At 37.3% G+C, this 17,820-nt stretch overlaps 1 protein-coding gene across 1 annotated transcript in view; it reads left to right on the top strand.

The window, feature by feature from the left end:
• The window catches only part of EYA2 (EYA transcriptional coactivator and phosphatase 2), a 116,400-nt gene extending 107,729 nt beyond the window's left edge, over positions 1-8,671 (top strand). Inside the window, exons 13-16 of the mRNA XM_015816650.1 lie at positions 1,482-1,596; positions 2,103-2,224; positions 4,521-4,621; positions 7,732-8,671. Of these exons, the coding sequence (XP_015672136.1) occupies positions 1,482-1,596; positions 2,103-2,224; positions 4,521-4,621; positions 7,732-7,812 (419 nt within the window). The 3' untranslated portion in view covers positions 7,813-8,671. The remainder of the gene's footprint in view (positions 1-1,481; positions 1,597-2,102; positions 2,225-4,520; positions 4,622-7,731) is intronic.
• Positions 8,672-17,820: the final 9,149 nt, after the last annotated feature.

Below are 17,820 nucleotides of genomic sequence, written 5' to 3'. Positions count from 1 at the left end.
TTGAAACAAAAGGCTCATGGCTCTCTATTGTGCCTTTTCTTATAAGTAGAAAATGGAGAGATTTAGTGTCTTGACTAACACTACAAAGTTTTGATTGACCAACACACTGCTTGAGCTAGTTAACACAACACAAGTTCACTGAACATGGTTAAACACAATATGTGAAGTAGTTCTTAACATTCCCATTTTTTTAAAAAATGGATAAAGCTGTCTGTGTAAGACCTTGAAGATCTTTTTATTTTCATTTATATTATTTGTAAAACAATGTAAACTGCTACGATCTTAAAAAATTGTAGATAGTGTACAAAGAATAACAGCAATGAGACAGATAAAATCATATTAAAATTAAATTGTTAAATATTATATTAACAGTTAAACTAAATTATCTCTTTTTGGTTATATACCAGCATATCAAACTAAAATTATATTAACAATTTCATACTAACACCGGTGAAAATAATTCCCACCAATCAGAGGAAAACACTGTCTTGGGTTATATTAACAATATCATAGAATACATAACATGGGAGGTAATTATTCCACTTTGTTCTGCCTTGGGCAGATCTCACTTGCAATACTATGTCCAGTTCTGGCACCATGGGCAGTTACAAAGTTTAGCAACTTCAGAGGAGGATGAAGGATCTGGAAAGCAAGTGCTTTGAGATGGTTAAATGATCTGGGTAATGTTTAGTCTACAGAAAAGACAACTGAGGCAAAATATGATAGCAGTCTCCAGCTATCTTAAGACTTGTCTCATAGAAAAGGGAAGGGTGTTATTCTCTGTTGCCCCAAGAACAAACCATAACAAATGGGCTAAACCAGGGGTAGGCAACCTTGGCTCTTTTATGACTCGTGGACTTCAACTCCCAGAATTCCTGAGCCAGCTCAGGAATTCTGGGAGTTGAAGTCCACGAGTCATAAAAGGGCCAAGGTTGCCTACCCCTGGGCTAAACTGACAAAAAAGGAGATTCAGCCTAAATATGAGGAAGAATCTCCTGACTGTACAAACAGACTGCCACATTTAATTGTGAGTGCTGCTTTGCTAGATGGTCATCTGTCAGCTAGTCTAATGGATCCTGTACTCAACCAGAGGTTGGATTAAGGTCGCTTCAAATTGTATGATCATTATCAAGCATGAGTATGCATATATAGATGTAATCCTTGCTTCCTCTTTTTATCAGTGCCATTGTGGGACTTCAGCAAATCACCTCCAAAGTGGATGCTACAGACAGGAATACTCTTCCTGTAATCAATTTTATTTCCATTACTGTATTACTCTTGAGATAATTTTTATTTTTAGCCTGTTTTAACATTATTAACGTTGGATGATTGGGCCTTTTCCTTTTGAGTTCAAGTTTTCCAGTTCATTCTTTCTGGTTCATTCCAACCTGTGATTCCAGGCTTTGCAAAAGCCGTGTACAAGAGATTCCATGTACTGAGTCTTCCCATGGAACTAGCTACACATATTGCTTCCTTTGTAGGTTTAATAGGAGCTCCTAAGAGGGAAACCTGGCTGCAGTTAAGAGCAGAACTGGAAGCACTCACTGATCTCTGGCTAACGCATGCTTTGAAAGCATTGGATTTGATACATTCCCGGTAAGAGCGGCTTAACAAGTTGTTCCCAGGCTGCAAAAGTTTTACTTCTCTCCTGTGTTCTCCAAAGGCACATTAATTTCAAGGACATCTTCATCCAAATTTATGGACATGGGTGGAGGAACTAGTTCCAAAGGTCCCATTCCTGTCTCATTCCTTTCCACTTTCTGTGAAAAGCAGGAAAAGAAATAAAAGAAACTGGCTACCCCAAACAGGAACACAGTGTCAATACTATTGAAGTTTTACACCATTTATATCCCCATTGTGTAATTAACTATGACATATTTCAGTTTCGGACTAGTTTTAGTTCTACAAATTACACAGAGAGAAAAACATTGAAAAGTCTAGTCACTACTACCTGTGTTGATCACTGACTTCATGGGACTTATTAACAAACCTTACATGCTATTTCAATTAATATAAGATACCGTACAAAAACAAAAGTGCTTGTTCCAGAAAGGAAAAGGCCCACTGTAACCGATTTTTTGATGCTGCTTCCTGTCCTGCAGGCCTAACTGTGTAAATGTTTTGGTGACTACAACTCAGCTTATCCCGGCACTTGCAAAAGTTCTGTTGTATGGACTAGGTGTTGTCTTCCCCATCGAAAATATTTATAGTGCAACCAAGACAGGTAAGAACAGTCTAGGGAAACTACAGGTTTGTAACTATTGTTTTATTAATATTCAACATTGGACTGTCAATAGTAATTTGATTTTAAAATTATAGGAACAATGACATCCATTCTCTTTTGCATAATTTAAATCCCACCTCGAGTACTATATCCTGGTATTACAAGTTCAAAAAAGGGCAATGAAAATGATCAGGGATCTGAAAACCTATGAGAGAACTGGATATGTTCAGCCATATGTTCAGAGATTTATTTTATTCGATTTAGGCACTGTCCAAACTGATCCTGGGCACTGTACAATAAAAGCAAATAAAATACAAAAAATATAGTATACTAACAAAAGAATAAAAAAGGAAATAAAGAACAAGAATGGATAGTGAATCCCGCTAACAGCCTTTACAGCCCCAAACATTTCCATCACAGGTTGAACCAACCTAACTCAAGGCTTGAGAGAAGATCCAGGATATAGCATATATATATAAAAATACAGATATGCTCACATACTCCTCCTCCCTCTCTCTCTTCGTCCCTCTCTCTCTCAATATATGCATTTGAGATATAGTTCTCCGAGCACAAGAAGGCCAGAATCTATTCTCTACTGTTCCAAAGTGCAAGGTATAAAATAATAGTCCTTTTACCAGTTACTGGATAGTTGGTAAAAACTAATAATAAGAGCAATGGAACCAATTATTTAAAATAGTACTGGTAGTCCTCAACTTCTAACAGTTTGTTTAGTGACCATTCAAAGTTACAACGGCACTGAAAAATGTGACATGACCATTTTTCATAGTTACGACTTTGCAGCATCCCCATGATCATATGATCAAAATTTGGATTCTTGGCAACTGGTTCATATTTATGACCTTTGTCCCAGGAACATGTGATCACCTTTTATGACCTTCTGACAAGTGAAGTCAATGGGGAAGATTCACTTAACAACCGGGTTACTAATTTATGAACTGCAGTGATTCTCTTAACAACCGTGGCAAGAAAAGTTGTAAAATGGGGCAAAACTCAGTTAAAAATGTCTTACTTAACAACAGAAATTTTGGGCTCAATTGTGGTCTTAGGTTGAGGACTACCTGTATTGGACTCTGATGTCTTCAATGCTTTCTAGCACAATGCAGATAAATATTGGTTGATGGTTCTTAATCAGGATACCTGAATGAAACTGGTGTTAGCGATGGTCCCTTTTACCCAGATGATTTGGGAATTTATTGTTCTAGTTATGCAGGTGCAGATTTTCAAAATTATTACAGAACACTTCATTATCATTATACAATTTAGATACCTCTAGCAGGGCTTATAATGGTGGGACTCAGAGTTGTCACTTTTGCTGTCCCTTTGTAGAGACTCCATTATTTGCTCAGGCTTAAGATAGTATAAAAAAGCAGCAGTTCATATGGATGATAGTTATATCAGCCAGAGATAAATAATGTGGCATAGCTAATTGCTCTTATTTTAGATGAGAATACGATTAACAATAATTAATACATAGAATAACAGTTTGAATCCACAGTTTGTTTAGTTGGTTAGCAAATAATTGGATTGTAATTTAGATACAGAAATATTGACAGGGCTGTGTATCAAAGGTTTTATTTGAATCTTCTTTTACAAGCAATAGTGTCTCTTCTTCCTCTAATTTCCATTTGTATTTTCTTATGGAAATATATGGGATCCCATCCTTTGATGCAATGAAAATAGATGGATGAGCCCATCCCTGAAAACTCGTGGAAAGAACAAACAGTTTGCTCTAGAAATTTATTTATGTATTTTATTTATCTTCCGCCTTTATTTTTACAAGTAACTCAAGGCACCTACCTCCTCCTATTTTACTTACAACAATTCTGTGAAATAAGATTGAGCTGAGATTGACCCAAGATTATGCAGCTGGCTTTCATGGTTGAGAGGACTTTAACTCACAGACGCTTGCTTTCTAGTCTAGTGCCTTATTCCTTAGACCAGGGGTCCCCAACCCCCAGTCCATGGACTGGCACCGGTCCGCAGCATGCCAGCAACTGGGCAAAGCCCCATCTGCAGGATGCAGGCAGCACATGAAATCACGCCCCCTATGGTCCATGGAAAAACCTTTCTCCGTGGAACTGGTCCCTGGTGCCCAAAAGGTTGGGGGCCACTGCCTTAGACCAAACTGGTTCTTTCTGTCAGAGTAGAAAGACTGATATACATTTAATTAATGAAGGAATGAAGGAATGAAGCAATCAAAGAAATAAAATCAAGGCTTAGTTTTACCTCTCAGTTCTGTTGCAAGGATATTTAATGCTTGTTCTTTCTTACACAGGGAAAGAAAGCTGTTTTGAAAGGATAATGCAGAGGTTCGGGAGGAAAGCTGTGTACATTGTAATAGGAGATGGTGTTGAAGAGGAACAGGGGGCCAAAAAGGTATAGTTTTCCTGTTTAGAATTCCAATTTATTAAAAAATTGAAGAATAACTTACCCGAAATAAAATAAAAATTCCTTCCCTTTCTAAGGTATTTGGAAATATTCAATTTTTCAAGTTTGAAAATCCAATAAAGCATTCTAACCAATCTCCGACTGTATATCCTGCTTTCATTTCCCTTGGCAGTTATTGAAGCCTTTCCAACAATTTCTACCTGTTACAGATACTACACTTGATTAACAGCACCATTGTTCAATACATAAGGTGCAAGATGTATCATAACCTGTCTTTGCTCATTTCCACTGCATGGTTACACTTCTAAAAGCAAGTGGGAAGGACGATTAAATATAGCACCATGAAATGGAAGCTAGCAAAGTAATTTCATAAGACATTAGTTTTCTCTAGTATGTATTATTTTCTTTCTTTTTTCTTTTAACTTATCTGCAGTAACTGAAAAATAACACAAATGGAGACTGAATTTGTGTAACAATACACACGCATACACACACATGCAGAAAAAATTAATATAACACAAATGTAAAGATCCAACCATGATTGGCAGCAATTTCCACAAAAATAAAACAGATGAATGGTGGATGGTCAGAGTATCAATGGAGGACATAGTTGGACAACATGATGGCGGTCCAAGATCTGATCTTCTAATTTTGGAAATGCTAGAAAGTGAAATAACTGTCACAGGGCAAACGGTACCAAAGGGAAGATTTGGATCACTAGTAAAGTAACGGGTAGAAAACTAGAAGAAAATTGATACTGTTGGACTTTATTCTAATAGAAGTGAACTGAGTGAACTAAAGAGAAAGAAGGAAGTTATAGAGAAAAAGAGAAGAGCAATTATTTTTCTACCCGTCCCCCAATTTCAGTCCATCTTCATATTGTTATGAGACCCTGAGAGATCAGGAAGAAAACTCATGCCTTTGGTGATCTAATGATCCACAGCTCTGTAGCATTTCGAAACTCTGCACCAATCTCTTGGGACCTCTCTCTGCCATTTCTAGTTTTCTCTAAACCAGATGTAGATTTCACTTTCCTCAGTTTTCTTTCTTTGGCCACAACAGTGTTTTACAAGCCGGGCATTTCTCAAGCAAATGTAGTGGTTCACCAAGAGTTAAAGAAGGTCTACAATGGATACCGTAGATGAAAAGTGAAGGGATGATAAGAGTGAGGCCTCAGACAGGGCTTCTGTGGACTTCAAAAAGCAACTGGGTCAGTGCACATGATTGCATCAAAGGCCACCAGGCCTTAACAGAAGAGTTAAAGCAATACCTTTTGCAAATCTGCTCCAAGAGGCCCCTTTGCTGGTGTCGCCTGCTTTAAGCCTCCTTCCCATTAACAGGAAGGCATTCTTCGCTGGACCTGTCAGGGCCTTTGATTGATAGTGATCATTAGCATGGATGGCTACACACCTGAGCTTTATAAACCCATGGGAAGGGAGGGCACCTTTCACTGCCTCCCCAGCAGCACTGATGGTATCTCAGCCTGAGTGAGTCATTTCTCTTCACCTGTCGCCCCTATGATAAATTGATAGCAACTAAGTAGCAGGTGTGGCTGAACTGCCAACATCTCCTCTCTTTAGAGAAATTAAAATAGATATTTTAAAGAGAAACAAAGCTACATGGAAACAGCAGATGAGTGTATGGATGAGATTGACATTTTTTCTTTTAAGCAAAAGCTGTTTTCTAATCTTTTTTTTTTTTTTTTGCGTTATCACTCACCAATTTCAACAAACAAATTATATGAAATTATTTCATCTTCTCACCACCATCTACATCAGAAATCCACATACCTGAGCAGAGATGTGATTTTTCTCAATCTAAGCTGAACATTCTGCTTTCCGTCTTGCTAATTAGTTTCCCACTTTTTACGAATTAATGCATTGTTATGCAGTGGCAGCTCTGGTCAAAGAACAAGAATAAAATGATTAATTGACATCGAAATTCTGTGGTTCAGTCATAAGTAGGCTGGCTTTAGACTTGCTTTAAATGGTGCATCCATTGCTGAAATTGACACAAAATTCAGTTTTGAATTGTCTTGAGACAATCATTTTTAACAATTAGATAATATTAGTCTGCTTCAATTGGCCCTTGCATAATAAAAAGCCAGAAGTCATCTAGAATACAACAATTGGAGATTATAGACCAGTATTTTTCAACTTGCTGTTGACTACATGTGCTAAGATTATTGCTACCAAAATTCAGTTATGAATCCTGGATGCTGTAAACCCAATGCCTCTGGAAGACATCAGATTAGGGAAGGCTGGTTTTTATCCCTATGCAACAAGCATATAACAGGACAGATCTACACATGCAGTCTTGCTTAAATGGTTTGTGATTTATCTACCTAGCACTGAAAGAGGTGAAACAAAATGCAATATTACACTACTTGTTTAGGAAAACTGAAAGCTGAAAACAAAAATGAAACCGTTGATTGCCAATGTTCTGTATTTTGATAATAGGCTCCAGTTGGTCTCCTGTACCTTACTTTCAAATTGTAGTAGAAGAGGGTCAGGTGTTTTCCAGGTAGATTGGAACAAATGTTGATGTACGTATTTAGGACATAGTTTTCTCTTTGAAGTTAAAAATAGCTTGATCCTTCTGCATTTGGCTTTCTCAAAATGTCTACAAAACAAGAAATCAAAGCCATCTTACAATATATTTACCCTTACCCCAAAAGATAGCAACTTGCAATTTGGTATTAGAATTCTCTATTTTTTTGTCTTAAGTACCAAAATGCAGCTCTGATGCATGTAGTAAGAGCCTTTTCAACCTGACCTGTTTCACATGGAGCTCAACAATAGAGGAAACATTTCTGAAATCACTGAGGGATATGCTGTGTGAATGGGATCTGAGAAAATAGTTTCATTATCTTTTTATAGATCATTAAAGTAATTCATGACAATTGGTCTTTTTTCCTTCCACGCACACACCTCTGTACATTATTATTTTCTGTCTGTTTCTCAGATTGCCTTACAATAATCATGTAATTCTACATGATTTAAGTTTGATTATTGTATTTCTAAGATTATAACGATTTGACTGTCGGTTAGAAAACATCTTCTGAACTTCTTTCTTCTTTTTAAAATGCATTGTTTTAGCACAACATGCCTTTCTGGAGGATCTCCTGCCATGCTGATCTCGAGGCTCTACGGCATGCGCTTGAGCTAGAATATTTGTAGCAAATCCAGATGTATCTGCAGAAGCCTTCTGATCACTGAAGACACCATCTATTTTATTGGCATTTTATGCTCTCCATTTCCGGAGTGGAGAACCTTCAAATGAAAAAACCTGCATCAGAATATTCACATCCTCTTTTGAACAATGGAGGAAAAGCATTGAAATTTCTTAAAAACTGGATGCTTATAACTGAATGGAACTTTTGCCTTGTACATAGCTCCTAGGCATGCGGAAGACCAGGTGTTGGTTTATTTGATAGTGTTTTTCTTTCTTTCTTTAATAAATGGATAAAAGTTGGGAAGACATGACATGGAGTTTCTACGCAAATAGGCTGGACAGTTATCAATCTGAATCAGTTTCTGAAAAGGAAAAAAAAGATTGAAATAGATGTGGGTTTTTTTTGTATTTTTAATTTATGAATTAATACTATTACTCCAATGTTAAGCTCAGTACTTGTGTTTGTATCTACTGGGTTGGATGGACTCAGCCCTTTCTAATTTAATATCTTTTTTCTCCAGGGTAAACTTCGGGGGGACAATCATAATAGTGTACATTTGAAATGAGCACATTTGGGATTGTCAGTCTAAGAATTAGAGCTAGTTATAGAGAACAGTGGCATGTAGTCTTCACACATGCCTACATAGGCTACCACCTGATTTTCTTATGGCTGAGAGGAGAAATTACCTTATGGTGAGTGAATGGCAATAAAACTATGTTTACAATATAGGGCTAAATGTTGAGTTTTTGACATGGGTTACTTACTGACTTTCTAGTTTTTTTCCTCTGGAGAAGTCCTTGTATAAGTCTGCTAAAATATAGCCAGTAATTCCCTAATAATTGTTTAAACAATGATGTAAATTTTAAAACCAAAAGTTTTCTAGAGTTGTTTGGGGTTTAGAATCTCTAGCATCTAAATTTTGAGCGAGCTCCCATACTTTCAAGAATTCTGTAAAAAAAAAAAAAAGTCATCTAGTGCAGAGTTCCCCAAACTTTCCAGCTTTCCAGACAAATGGGGGGAGGGCAGAAGGGATGGTTCCGCATGAGTGGCTGGCAAGTACACACACATACATGCAGCTCCATTTGCGCAAGCAGTAGGGATGCTTACCCACTGCTCATGCAAGTGGGGTTTCAGGTGCATGCACATCCCGCCACTTCTGCATCCCAGTTCCGAATGGCTCATGGTCCAGTATTGTGCCATGACCCAGGGGTTGGGGACTCATGATCTAATGGAGCTTTCCCCATTAATATAACGGCAGTAACTGAAAAAAGTGTCAGGCAATTCCCTTCTATAGTTTTAGAAACAGAGGAAGCTCTGTATTAGATGGAAAATAAATGCTAGAACACCACATACTTTATTCAGATATTAAAACAAAGTCTATTTAACCAAGTGTTATTTCTTCATTAACTAATCAGATGTCTCTTCTGTGACAGAAGACCATGCATGCGTTTCTTTTTTGGAACCATGCTAAAACCACCAGCCTCTTATGGAAGCCATTAAGCACCAGCATAGATTCAATTATTCAACCCAACACTTCTAAGTCAGAAATGCATGGAATGTGTTCTATTAGCAATAGGAATAGCACTTAGGCTTATATACCACTTCATGGTGCTTTATAGCCCACTCTAAGTGGTTTTACAGAGTCAGCATATTGGCCCCCAACAATCTGGGTCTTCATTTTACCCATCTTGGAAGGCTGAGTCAACCTTGAGCCGGTCAGGATCGAATTCCTGGCAATGAGCAGTGAGTTAGACTGCAATACTACATTCTAACCAGCTCTTGCCATACATTAGCCTTGCTATTGTACTTGGGTTTTCAGTACTTAATTGGCTAGAGATGACTTGCACACTCCATAGTGTTAGCTAGATCTACCTTGCTTCCCAGGATGGAAATTAAAGTATTATTCTGTGTTGGATTTCTCCATCACTCACTATAGCTTATTGCAACATTCCACAATCTTGTTTCCTCCAGATGTATTGAAATAGTAACTCCCAAAATTTCCAGCAAGCATTGTTAACATATCTGGAAAATATTTATCCAGTTAAACTTAACATAATTCACTATTATTTCCATATTATCCTTTGTTCCAGACTAAAAATTTGAAATTATTTTTGTTGGAGAAGTAAAAGAAGAACACTTAAGTTACTCCAAGCATCAACAGGTGGAGTCAGCTATGCCACTTCTTTGGGAATTGCAAAGTTTTGGGAACCCAGTTTTACTGAAGACAAGGCAATGACATTAAAGAATAATTATATGAGTTGAACAGCGTACAAGTTTAATAAATTATTTTACTATGGGAAAAAAACACTTCCAGCACACCTAAAACATATATGCCAATGTGGTCTGAGCTGTTAGAAAAAAGATTTGGGAGACCTTTCCATACTGATACTGGGTGATCACTATGATAAAAGATCTAAGTATTCTCCCTGACATGAACTTAGCGGAGTTATTCAAAACACTTTACACTGTTGGATAAGAATCTGCATATTAGAAGGAGGTCCTTGAACAATGAAAATGATCACAGAGATACAAATTCTTCTCTACAAGAAAAGATTAGAACATTTGTAGCTCTAGTTTGGTGGGGGGAGCCATTTTTGGAAGGGTAATGTGAAGGTATATAAAGAAAACATGCATGCTATGGAGGAAGTAGACAAGAAAATTTTTTTCCCCATCTCAGAGTAAGACAAGAAGTTATCCTATGAAGCTAATTGGAAGAAAGGATGAATTTTTTGCACAGAACATAATCTATGGAATCCATTGCCATGGGCCATGGTGATGGTCACTAACTAACTTGGATGACTTTAAAATGGTACTGGATACATTCATGGAGGGCAGATTTATCAAGGACCATTGGAAGTGGTATCTTTGTTATTTTCTGGTGTTTTGTTTTTCTGCAGGGGGGGTGGGTTGGAGAAGAACCATCTTCCAACTACCAGTTGTATAGGAACAATGATAGGAGACAGTTGTGCCTCCATCCTCTGCTTGTGAGTACTCCATAGTCAATGGCTGGGCACTGTGAGAAAGAATATGCTGGGCTAAGATGGGCTTTGCAGTCTGGTAAGAGTTTTTTCAGTTTTTACCAGTTTTACAGAAGTGCTCAATTACTAAAATCTTTAAAATTAAGCATATATTATAACTCTGCCTTTGATTTCCTACTTTTAAGATGCTCAGCTAAAGTTCCCACCAATCCTATGCAGCCTTAGTTAATCATGAGAAATGTTTGGAACAAATATTCAGTAACATTTACAGAGCGTCAGATTTTTCGCCCAAATTCTGAATTTTATATTATGATTAAGAAATACACGACGTTGAGATTGTGTTGCAAATTACCTATCTTCCATACAGTTGAATTAAAATCAGTAAAGACATCTTTCCTCTACTAGTTGCATATTAGTAGTTAATATAAGAGCTCAGATTTCAGAAGATGCTCAGAATTCACTGCAGGGATGAGAGGATAGCAAGTGATCAGCTGGAGTTTCTGCTTGAACTTTGTTAGGCAGACTCTTCTTTTTGCTACTGTTTTGTTACTCGGTCTCTCTATTCAGCATTAGTCCCATAGTTTTATAGAAGATCAAAGCCAGCCTTAGGGAAAGATTATTGCTTTGCTCAGTTAGTAAGTTGAAAATGCCCATTATCTGAAATAATGACTTTTTGCAGCAAACAGAAAAGCACCTGGTAGTTGAATGATAAAGGAATTAATTTATTATCAATTCTGTCTACCATTACATTAAAAAGATTATATAAGAGATTATATAAGAAATTCTGTCTATTCAAGGCCCCCCAATATGAGATCAACTTGCCCAAAATATGTGTTTATCATACATTCAAAGGTAGCCTTTTAAAAAAATGATATAAACAAATAACAGGCTTATATCAAGCATTATGGATGCCGTTGGATGAAATCTGGGCAATGAAATGAATTGTACTAACTCTTGTTGGGTTTTTTGTGACTTTGTCCTGGATAGGAATTCCAATTCTCCAGACATTCGTAAGGAGTGATGCAGCACCTAATATTGTTTTGCTTTATTTTTAAAGTGCAGTGATCACATTTCCCAAACCATGATTCGTGGGGGAAATTATAAGAACTAGCCCAGGCTTGCCTGTTTGTGTTTTGTCCTGGAAGCTATAATTCAGCTGGTAGCAGAAAGATGTGAAGATTGATCTCCTGGAAGGGTGTGACTATCTGTTCCTCTCTCCTTTTCCTAGCAACACGGATGCCAAGGGGACTGCAGCCAGAAAGCTATAATTATAAAGGAATAAATTGCTCTTGACAAGATGCATCTTGCAATGCTGCAAGGCAAGTCGTTTCCAAGGGAATGAACTCTCAGCACTTTCCCCCTTCTGCTCCAAGAGCGCTTTGCTGCCCCAGCCCTTTTCTCCCTTGCTTCCTGCAGCACTTGTGCTCCATGGGAGTGGCCTCTGCAGTTATCCTTTGTGGTAGAAAAGATAGAGGCCAAAGCCATAAATCAGGCAGATGTCTTGTGCAAGCATGGATGTGATCCTGGCTGCCTATCTCCTTGGTAGAGCCCAAACCAAAGAAAGTTGCCTTGAGCGATATTAAGAATTGGGTAATCCAGGGGTCTGCAACCTTGACAACTTTAAGACTTGTGGACTTCAGCTCCCAGAATTCCTCAGCCAGCATAGCTGAAGTCCACAAGTCTTAAAGTTGTCATGGTTGCAGACCCCTGGGGTAATCCACTTTGGAATAATTTGGGAGAAAGCTGTTCATGACTTTCTATTTTCAATGATCTTGAAAATGGTTAAATCATATACAGGTAGTAAGTTAAATGCATAGAGAGAAAACAATTCAATGGATGAACTGTCACTTTGAACTGGAGGGGTCTGTTTAACCAGATGTGTTCTGGGAGAAACTAGACAACCATCTGTTGGGGATACTTTAATCCGGATTTCTTAATGGAGCAGGAGGTGACCAAGACAATAGCCACAATAGTACAATCGAAACTCTACTTGTTTCTTATGGGACGTGTATTACTACTAAGCAAAAAGAGTCATAAAATAACATGTCAGCTTTTGAGTTCTCCAGGTAAGATATTATCAGGTAAGATATTAAAAATCAGAAAAAATGTAGGAAGAAGCTGAAAATTTAAATATTTCAGCTATAATGTCTTCTCAAAATTATGATCTCAAAATGCTATAAAACTTCAATTAATCTAGTAAAGATATTGCCTCTTTAGAGTTGTGATTTTGGACTTCTAATCTGAAAAAAAAAATAGTCTGAACATTATTGTTCAGAGATAAAGTGGTCTCTCCTGCAGACCCTGAAAACTCAAAGGCCATCAGCGCCCAATCTGTTTTCTGCCATAATCCTAGCCTGAGAACAAAACGCAAAGTTTCTATGTCCATATTGCTGAAACATAATTTTGAGTGGCATACAGATAATTCTCGACTTACGAACACAACTTTGACCGAATTTCTATTATAAGCAAGACAATTGCTAAGCAAGTTACACCCAATTTTACAACTTTTTTTTAACCAAAGTTGTTAAGCAAGTCACTGCAATTGTTAAGTGAATCAGAAGGTCATTAAGCAAATCCAGCTTCCCACACTGACTTTGCTTGTCAGAAGCCAGCTAGGAAGGTTGCAGATCACAATCTCAAGAGCCCAGGATGCTGCCACTGTCATAAATACAAACACACAAGTGCAAAGTGCCTGAAATTTGATCACATGAATGCGAGGGCCAGTCATAAGTCACCTTTTCAGTCCTGTTGTAACTTGGAATGGTTGCTAAATGAATGGAAGTAACTCAAGGACCATCTGTACCTGGAAAAGGAAAAGTTATAATTAGTATCATGAAAATTAGTTATACTGGTTGAGGAATTCTGAAAGTTCATTTTATTACTCCAGAGATTGGGAAACACTGTTAGATCACACCTTGCACATGCCCTTGGTGCTAATTTTCCAATCTTCCCAGGTGTGAACACACGAGGGCAGCAAATTCTAACAATTCACTCTGAGCCAGCAGGGTTCTTCACCTTGATCTACATTACAATGTTTTGTTTTGCACTAGCAGGCTATTTTCCCCATCCACCCAAGGGGAAATTGAAACAGCCAACACAGAAAATGATTTTTCTTCAAAAACGTGATTTCCTGCTTCTTACATGGGAGACTGCATTTCCCCAAAATATAGACCATAGTATTTTATTTATTTAACATATGGCATATCATACATGGATTAGCAATATTTCACCTAGATTAGTAAAACACAATAAATATGCTAAAAAGACTATAGTAAATGTGCTGTATTTGCCAAGGGACTCAAGATTCATTGTTTGGAATGACAGATTAATGTGATTGTCCATTTAGAACAGTATTTCTCAATCTTAGCAACTTTAGATGTGGACTTCAACTCCCAGAATTCCCCAGCTAGCCATGCTGGCATAACATTGCTAAACTGGCTGGTTGGGGAATTCTGGGAATGGAGGTCCACATATCTTAAAGTTGCTAAGCTTGAGAAGCACTGATCTAGAATAATTTAAAATTTCACTGGCAAAATCCCAGAATCCCTGCCTTTGTAATTGCAACTGCCTGGTACCAATTAGGCTCAACTCTCAAGGTGCCCAGACATGCCTGATGCACCCGTCAGTGACTCATGAGAAAACATGAAGACAGTGGTGGGATTCAAATATGTGAACAACCAGTTCTGTGTGGATGCCATTCTGGGCCTGGGCAACAAAAAATTAGCTACCGGTTCTGCCGAAGTGGTGCGAACAGCTGAATCCCACCACTGCATGAAGGTCCATTAAATCGTCCTGCTCAAAACCCAGAAATACAAACTTAACAAACTTGCTATCTTGTACTTGGGGAAGATTTTGGTGAGACATTTCCGTGGAATCAATGGAACCAAACTACTAAATATTTTAAAAAGAATTCTATATATCCACAGCAGATTGTAAAGGGGAACGTAAGGATAAAAGCGGAACCGTGTCATCCTGCTGCATACATTGTGATGTTACACTCATGTGTGAAATGGGCAGAACTTGAGGCACAATGGAGGAAACGTTGCTTTCATATTTTCATGAAAGCAACAAGATATTGTGGATGCCCAGAGTTTCAAATGAAATCAGACTAGCTTAGTAATGGTGAACCTTTTAGCATCAGGGTAGCAAAAATTCATAAAATATCTAACTTGGCTCTGCTGGCATGTACTCCCCAAACAAAAGATAAACAAATCTTTCATATTCATTTATTTTAAAAAAAAATACAGTCCAATCATCCTTGTGATTCCCAAGATCTGCTGTTTACATTGAGACAGTGTTCTCTTTCTGCTGACAAGCACTTGGGGTCTACCCGAGGCTGTTCTGGGTCATACAAACCTTTGCCCTTGAAGCGGCTTTAAAGAATATTCTTCTGCAACCTTTGCAGCCTCTATAAACCAGGTGAAAGCAGACATTTTTATGTAATTTTCGGAGGCTCCAGAGAACATGGAAGACCACAGCCCTCTCGCACAACTTCTAGAAAGTCTGGAAGTTGTGTGAAAGCATATCCCATTACTGTGTGGCCTTGGCAGCCTTCAAAAATTGCGCCAGAACAAGGCATGCCTTTGAGAATAGTTGTTGCTGATATTGGTGAACACTTTATGTCACCAAAAACATGGATTATCACCTCTGGCATATGTACCATCACTGGTTTAGCTAAACTAGTGATTCAGTACCTCCTTAATAAACTCTTGGATTTTGTCACAAATTCTGAGTTCATAATAAGGAAACTGTTGCGCCTTCTGTTTGGCCGTGGCTTTTGTCTTTTGCTTTCCTTCAAACTGTTCTTCATTCTTGAAAACTAGATATTATCAAATCATCAAGAGCGAAAAACTAAAATTGTTCCATTTCTCCCCTGGGATAACTTTTACTTTCCCTTCTGTCTCAGTTATGCTGAACAATGTGATCTAAATTTATCCGATACTGATAACACTGAGCAATTTGATTTCCACCAATGGTGCCATTGTGTTAATGGAATTATACCGGAGAGGCTTTTGCCGTGGGGTGGGAAGAAATAAAAGCAGAATTCAGGTCACTCAGCATTACACTGTGTGAATGATACACAGAGAACAAAACATAATGTAAAATCTGAGCTTTAAGTAAAGTCGACATACATGCAGGTTGTTACTGTTAAGGAAACTACCTGGACATACCCTGTAGTATTTAAATGAGTTTCACTTTGACATTTTACTAGATTAGTTTTCGTTCAATTTCATCTCGTTGGTAATAAGTGACTTCTGCTTTGAAACTGAAGCTTTTCTAGCGATATGTCAACTTCTATTTCTCTCTATAGTAAAAGCAACGAACAGCTGAAATATAGTAAATTTCTCACCATTTTATTCTTAACCGATTTATGTATCATCAGGTCAGCGTTGACTCTTAGCAACCACGTAGACTTTCTTCATGATGACCTGTCCCTAATCTTTAGGTATTCTAATAGTGCACCAATCGTTACTGTTACTGAGTAGTTTCTTAAATTACGGTAGTACAGCATTTACAAACAGAAAAAAAATCTTAAATATTTTCTTTAATAAAATAGTTTTCTGTATTTAATATGACACGGGGAAGATATTAGTACTTTGAGGGTACTTCTCACTAACCATCTGAGAGTAGTTAATTCAGAAGCTAGGGTGAGAATACAAATGCAACAAAGAGAAGCTTGAAAGATACGTGTGTTCCAGCCTGTCACAAGAAAAAAGTAATCTAGTCTTATGTTTTATTTAAAAAGAACCGACAAAAATGGAAGCCCCATAGTTTAGTGTATGCCACCTGTTTTAGTCACAAAGAAACACAATAAGCAAAAAAGATATTTAGTTTAATACAAATTTTATACAAAGAAAATGTGAAAAAATACTTCCATATGCTAAAAGCAATTATGCTTCACAAATAAGGCCAGCTAGGCTATCTTTGACACAACTGCAATTCACAAATAGTCTGCTCTTGATTTTTTTTCCTGTTCATTTTTGTTTTCTTTCCTCTAATGTGCATACTAGCTGGAGACTGTACAGACTGCATTCTGTATAAACAATGGGAGAAATCAATTATGACTAAAATGTACAACAAAATGTACTGGAATGATATCATACAATTAAATTTGCTCATATACATACATCATCTTGCTTTGTTCAATGCTTTTGTTTACACAACATACAAAATGATACTACAGTATAAGTGTAACAGACAGTGTTTTCATGGATTACTTTCTCTCTCATACTGTACTGCTTCATGCTCACATAAAAACATAAAAAAATCCCATAATACATGCTCTAGCCCAGCATCAATGTCTTTTGCCCATTTTTCCAAGCGACCTGCCCATTTCTTATTCTTGTGTTCCCTTTTTCCAAAGTCCTCCAGAAAAGCTTGTATGGATATGTATGTGTGTGTAAACCCAGTAGGAAGGATATCTCCCAGATCCACTTGTGTCCAAAATATTTGATTACTGTATTGCCAACTGTTATTAAGGTTCTTGTTTCCTTTTCCTTAGTATTAACAAAACTTTATTTTTTGTAAACATTCTCTCTCACATTAAATACGCTACACAAAATTTGCTGTTTAATGTACTTGAGACCCAAAGATTGAAAATTATTTTTTTTTTTTAAATTGCCAGTACTAATTTCAGTTGCACACACAAAGCATTGTCTTCTTTTCCAAATACAAGCCAACTACTCCGGATCTTCTCTTCTTTAACCTCTAAAGAGGAAGAACGGTTTCTATGTGCAACTGTCATTCCCAGAAAATCATTCCTCTTGATGACATTTGTGGCAAGCCTGATTTAGTCTTTCCTTCACAAATTTCCAACATGTGCTAAAGTCAGTACAAATATAAAAAAGGGATGGCACTCTTAATGTCATCCACAAATTGTACATAATTTACAACAGTATAGATTTATCATCAATTTTATCAGTCCTCCGGCTTTTTAAAGCCAACACTAATGCTTTACATTAATGTAGTGTAGTTAATGCTTTGTACACATGTACAAAAGTAAAAGTCTCAACCTTTGAGGTTAATCCAAAAAA

This window comes from Protobothrops mucrosquamatus, unplaced genomic scaffold (assembly GCF_001527695.2).
Source record: "Protobothrops mucrosquamatus isolate PMUCROS unplaced genomic scaffold, P.Mucros_1.0 scaffold474, whole genome shotgun sequence".
In the NCBI taxonomy this organism is placed as follows: Eukaryota; Metazoa; Chordata; class Lepidosauria; order Squamata; family Viperidae; genus Protobothrops; species Protobothrops mucrosquamatus.
This window is presented reverse-complemented; position numbering and strand designations above follow the sequence as displayed.